Below are 5,826 nucleotides of genomic sequence, written 5' to 3' on the forward strand. Positions count from 1 at the left end.
GTGGTGCCAGCAGCATCTGGCAGGGCTGGCCTTGGCCCTTCCTCTAACCTAGCGCTCCCCATCTCCCTGCCTAGATTTGTTTTGACTTTGTCATTTGTCCTTGGCTACTTGAACTTAAAATCCAATGAATGGAATTTAGCTAAAAGTATTGCCTTTTTTTCTTTTTCTCTTTTTTTTTTTTTTTGGCTGATCCTGTGATTATTATTATTATTTTTTCTAATGTTTACTGCAGATATTTAAAGGTTTGGAATGAAGCTATTATGTACAACTGTAGACATGACAATTGTAAATAAACTGTATATTTTGAAAAATAAAACCTTTCCCTGAGGGCCTGGCTCTGGGGGGGCTCTCGAGGTCACCGTCCCTTGCTGTCACCTTTCCCACCTCCCTGTGTTGACTGGAGCTGTGCCACTGAGAAAAGCAGAGCTCTGGCAGAGAGGGAGATGCTTCCCATCAGCTGTGTGACAGCCGGCCCTCTGTCACTGGAAAGGCCCCGGCGCCATTTCCCCGAAGTTGAGCAATGGGTGTCATGTGTGGTCCCCTGCTTCCGAAAATTGGCCTGCAAAGCTTCCTGCCATCCGGGTAGGGGCAGGCATTGCTTTCCTCACCTGTAACCCGCTTCCTCTGACGGTGGATGGGCTGAGAGAGGGGAGGGTTGCGTGCTCAGGCTGGAATTGGGGCTGGGGGCTGCTCCTTGCCCCACAGTCCCCCTGCAGAGCTGGGATGCTCTGGAGCTGGCACCAAGCGGTGCCCTGGGAAAGCTGTGTGGCAAAAGGGGTTGGAATGGCAGCATCGACACAGGGGCCACAGACACCTCCCTATCCCGCTTTTCCAAAGTGCTTCCCGTGGGTGGTTCCTCCTTCCAGCACCCCGAACATGCAAGGAGAGGATGGAGGGGCACTGTGTGCCTCTGTACCATCCTCCGTCAGCTGGAGCAGCTTTCCTGTGACGGTGGTTCCACGTTGCACAATGCAGCTTCCGCTGTTGGGAAAGCACCCTATAAACCCCCACGTCCCTGGTTCCTTTCCAGTCTGCAGAGACGGCCGAGGAGGAGGCGAGCAGAACTGGTAAGCTGTGCTCTTTGATTTCATTTAGCAAAGGTTCCTTGGGGGGAGAGGAGATGACACGAAGAGGTTGGGGCTGCCTGAATGTAGGAAAACTTATTATCTGGGTGGTAATGCTGGGGAGCACAGCTGGGGGGTGCTACTGGGAGATCACAGATCCTGCTCTGGCTGCTTCTGCTTTAATTCACGTAAAACAAGCCAAAGTGCCCCAGGAGTTGGACCCATCAATCCTCCCATCTTGGGACATTGTGTGATTGTTCGTGTGACGGTACCACTGCTACCAATGTCTTTGTTCACACGTGTCCACTCCGATCTACACATGGCAGAGCGGCCATGGGAGAGGTGAGGGCTGTGGGGTGTTGTGTGCCATATTAAGGCTGTTCCTTAACAGCTAAGGTGCGGAAGATCCATACTGTATCTGTGAGCATTGCCCAAGGGTCACCTCCAGCAGACGCCGCTGTCCCACATCCCCATCTGCCAAACCCTTTGATGAAAGCATGGACATCATAGAGAAGGTCTTCTCCATCGCCCATGCCATCCACAGCCAGTTTGAGCACGTCAGGTGCTGCAAGCACCAGTGCCAGCGCCTCGTGGAGCGCATCCACATCCTGCTGGAGCCTGTGCGGGTCCTGCAGGCTCAGCCATCTTGGCAGATCTCCCACCACGAAGAGCAAATGCTGACCAAGCTGCTCCAGGCGCTGGGGGAAGCCCAGAAGCTGGTGATGAAATACAGCCAGACCAGCTGGATCCAAAAGTTCCTGAGTGCCCGCAGCAGCGGAGAGGAGTTTGTTTGGGTGAACAGGAGCCTGGAGGACATCGCCCAAGGGCTCTCGCTGCTGCTACAAGCAGAGCAGAAGCAGGCGTTGCTGGAGGCCTTCCAGGCAAAGATCTGTCGCAGGCAAGATGCTGAGGATCTGAGGGATGACAAGGCTTTTCTGGACCAGGTTATTGCAAGTAAGTGTGTATTTAGCTTCCCTTCCCCAAGACCGGAGGTTGGCTGGGAGCTGGCAGCCCGCCCCAGCCCAGCTTTGGCCTGATGGCAATGGCTGGGGAAAGCCAAAGGGACCAGAAAAACTGACAGTGCCAGTGCTGCACGTTCACCCAGCCCATCTCTGCGCCTATCTGTCTTACCCCAGGTACCAAAGAGCCTGAAGATGAGGCCTGGGAGATCCAAATGGGCAGTCAGTGCATGGAGAGCAAGGTAGACTGGATGCAAGGCGAGCTGAACAAAATCGTGCATGTGATGGACAGTAAGTTGGCTTCACGAAAAGATCTGCCCTCTGTGTCCCTTTTCGAAAGGATAAACACTTTGTAAAGTGCTTTGCTAAGCCAGAGAATCACTGGCTTTCCCCCAGCCCTGCCTGATCTGTGCCTCGTTCCTCCCGGTGCGCCGTGAGCAGGCTTGAAGAAGGTCAATGTTGGTAAAAGGGAAGCCATCACTGAGATCGAGCGGGACCAGCTCACCTTCCGCAGGCACTTGCAGGACACTGAGCGCTACGACCTCTATGAGGGAGAGTATCTCAAGTACCCAGTCGCCATCAAAACCTTCAAGAGGCCGCTGACCACTGACACAGTGTGAGTCATCCTGAGCTGGAGCAGCGCAGGGCAGTGAGGCTGGGAGAATGGCACAACATATCTTGCCCTGGGGACCTTTCAGTATCTAAAGGGGCTGGAAGAAAGGAGGCGGCAGATTCTTTAGTGGGGTTTGTTGTGATAGGACAAGGGGAAATGGTTCAAACCAAAAGGGGAGGTTTGGACTAGAGATAAGGAAGAAGTTCTTCGCACTCAGGGTGGTGAGGCGGTGGCACAGGCTGCACACAGAGCTGGTGCTGCCCCATCCCTGCAGACAGCCAAGGTCAGGGAACGGGGCTGTGAGCACTGCTGGAGCTGTGGGTGTCCCTGCTCAGCGCAGGGAGTGCGAGCAGATGGCCTTTAGGGTCCCTTCCCACTCAAACCATCCTAGGACTCCACTACCTCACTGTGCTGTCCATTTCTGCAGGAAGGTGAGAGACATCTTCGAGAAGGAGATTCAGACCCTGAAGAAGTTTGAGTCTCCAAACATTCTGCGCATGTACGGGATTTGCATTGAGGAGAAAGGTACGGGGTGTGGCATTTAGGGCTTCCTCTTGCTTCCCTGCCTTCCCTGGTGCTAGCTGGTGGCAGACAGCTTGAGGTGACACAAAGGGGGCTGCTTGAGGGGCTGCTTCCCCCATCTCTGCTGAGGCTCCTGCAGGGACGAGGCAGGTCTCTACTGTAAAGCACTAAAGCGTTATATCAGATCCCAAAAAATCAGAGACATCCAGCCAGTTCTACCCAGCAGAACCAGTACTGGCTTACCATGGTTCATGCAGACCCTGGGAACTCTCCCGACATGAGCTGGTCTATGGCTGTCCCGGGGCCAGCTGCACCCTCAGCATGCATTTTTCTGCATCAGATGGAATCCCCTGCTTCTCCATCGTCATGGAGTACTGCAAGCACGGCACGCTGCGGGAGGTGCTGACCAAGCAACAGCATCTCTCTTGGGAAGTCCGCATTCGGATGGCCCTGGGAGCTGCCAGGGGCCTCTACAGGTGAGTTCCAAATTGGTGGCAGGCCGCCTGGGGGGACACCTGCACCCATTGCTGTACCCCAAGGCAGAGGTTGGCCCAACATGGCACACATTGCTCTTGTTTCTGGCTGGCTGCAGGTTGCACCAGACGGAGGAGAAGTCCCGACTGCACGGCTGCATCTGCAGCAGCAAGTTCCTGGTGGCTGGGGATTACTGTGTGAAGGTAAGGACCATGCTGGAGAAGCTCTAGAGGTAGGAGCGGGGAGGTGGTGAGGTTGCATTTAGCTGCTAACCATGCATGTTAGAAAAGGAAGAGGAAATGTGGCCACAAAAGTTGAGCTGAGAACCGGTGACCAACTTTACATTTCTAACACCTCTCCCTTTCTCAATCTAACTTTGGCAAACAGCTGTCAGGATTTGAGCTGTGTGAAACAGAGTCTTCCATCAAGAGAAAAGTCAATACGAAGAACTTGAACCAAGTCTGTATGTTGGCTTACATTGCCCCCGAGAACCTGATGGATGTCTATTATCCCTACAAGAGGTCCTGTGAGATATACAGGTATGTCTGCCCCACAAGCCCTCCTGGGTGTGATGTCAGTGGGCAAATGTCGAGCTGTCAGGCTGTGGATGGAGGCCAGATTTAATCAGACATTATTATCAGGTGTAGCCCCCAGCCCTCTCCATTAGAAAGGAGGATGATATGGTGGGATGAATGCTGAGAAACTCTTGCTTATCTTTTTCCAGCTTCGGGATCGTGCTGTGGGAGATTGCAACCTCCAAAATCCCATTTGAAGGTGAGTCAGAAGTTGTCCATGGCCCTGTGTAAAAGGACTGGAGCATCCCATAGCACTTGGGTCTCAGTGCTTGGGTCTGTATGACGTCTTCACGGTTTCTGCACATGGTTAAACCACAAGAATGCAAGAAACATTGTCTCTATTCATTGTTTCTATGTGTTGAAGCGTTAAGACATCCTGTTTCGATGGGGCCCAGTGGTGTCACGGCAAAGATGGGGGAGTTCATTGCAGACACAGTTTGGGTGCCCCCTCTGCCAGCTTCTCCATGGAGGAGGCTGGAGGATGGCTTTGGTGACCCTCCATGCCTCCTGATGTTCTTGTTTCACTTAGGCTGCTCTCTCCAGGAGATCAGAGACAAAATCTGTGACCACCAGTACCAGGAGCCAGTGGGAGAAGATTGTCCTGAAGAGCTGGAGAAAGTCATCAACCAGTGTCGGGCCTTTGATCCGTTCCAGCGCCCGTCTGCTGAGCGTGAGTGTCCTGGACATGTGCCCCATGGGTCCCTCAGTCAGCCATCTTAGTGCTCAATCTGCCCCTTGTTTTCCATCGGATTTTGCCCAGTTTTGTCTTTTGGGATCACCCCTTGTCCTGCTGACACCACCTCCTAAGAGCAGGTTTCCTTCTGTAGTCCTTTCTGCTTACTGTCTCCTCATACACCCTGTTCACACAACAGCATTTATCCACACCACACACAGCCAGGCCCGCTCATTTGGCACGGCACGAGAGCAATTTATTGCAAACTCGGGTAAATGGGGAAGGTTCTCCATCCTTGGGGTCGGCGCAGGCCTGGTCGGGTAAACCACAAGTTCTCAGGCACCAGAAGCACTCAGTTTGTGCTAACGCTGGCCTCATGTTCCACAGAGATCGTGGACTTGTTGGCTGACCTGGAGAAAAGGAGGAGCCAGGGCAGCTAGCTGCGGAGAGCCCGAGCAGGCCGCCCCGACCGACCTCCCTGCCTAGCATCCCTGCGACTGCAACCACCGAAGTGTCAATATATGTTTATTTATTAAATAAGACTGGAAAATCTCTGAGTGCTGGCTGGTTTGTGTTCTTCGAGAACCGCGGGTGGGGCTCAGGGCCGCGGTGCCCCCGCTGTCATGGCAACACCCCCTCCCCCCGCCTCGATTTGAATCCCCTCCCGCTCCCGCTTATTTCGTCCCGGTGGCGCCTCCACCAATCAAAACGCACTTCCTGTCCTTTGCCTCGCCCCTTCCGTCCGTCGAGGATCTTACCGCCCAATCAGCCGGGCAGCTCTACCTCGACCGACCAATCAGAGCACGCCTCACTGCTCTCGCCCCTCCTCCTCCACAGTCCGTTCACTGAGACAGACTGACAGAGCGTTCAACCAATGAAAATCCTCACAGCTTTCGGTTCACCCAATAGAAGCGGCGGCAGGAGGAGCGTCGGGCCAATAGGGCTG

General features: G+C 54.0%; 1 protein-coding gene across 1 annotated transcript; it reads left to right on the forward strand.

The window, feature by feature from the left end:
• The first annotated feature begins 156 nt into the window (after positions 1 to 156).
• Positions 157 to 5,525, forward strand: MLKL (mixed lineage kinase domain like pseudokinase). The gene is made up of 11 exons (XM_010717908.3): positions 157 to 1,067; positions 1,456 to 2,018; positions 2,201 to 2,314; positions 2,465 to 2,639; positions 3,064 to 3,161; positions 3,499 to 3,634; positions 3,751 to 3,835; positions 4,020 to 4,171; positions 4,357 to 4,406; positions 4,737 to 4,877; positions 5,268 to 5,525. The coding sequence occupies exons 2-11, from the start codon at positions 1,562 to 1,564 to the stop codon at positions 5,318 to 5,320; spliced, it is 1,461 nt and encodes a 486-aa protein (XP_010716210.1). The 5' UTR covers positions 157 to 1,067; positions 1,456 to 1,561; the 3' UTR covers positions 5,321 to 5,525.
• Positions 5,526 to 5,826: the final 301 nt, after the last annotated feature.

This window comes from Meleagris gallopavo, chromosome 13, assembly GCF_000146605.3.
Source record: "Meleagris gallopavo isolate NT-WF06-2002-E0010 breed Aviagen turkey brand Nicholas breeding stock chromosome 13, Turkey_5.1, whole genome shotgun sequence".
Classification (NCBI taxonomy): Eukaryota; Metazoa; Chordata; class Aves; order Galliformes; family Phasianidae; genus Meleagris; species Meleagris gallopavo.

Excerpts from the sequence above, each read along its gene's own strand:
- MLKL (XM_010717908.3), top strand. The coding sequence starts at position 1,562 with ATGGACATCATAGAGAAGGTCTTCTCCATCGCCCATGCCATCCACAGC. Across the intron at positions 2,315-2,464 it reads AATCGTGCATGTGATGGACA|GCTTGAAGAAGGTCAATGTT; the intron begins GTAAGTTGGCTT and ends CGCCGTGAGCAG. Across the intron at positions 3,836-4,019 it reads CTGGGGATTACTGTGTGAAG|CTGTCAGGATTTGAGCTGTG; the intron begins GTAAGGACCATG and ends TTTGGCAAACAG.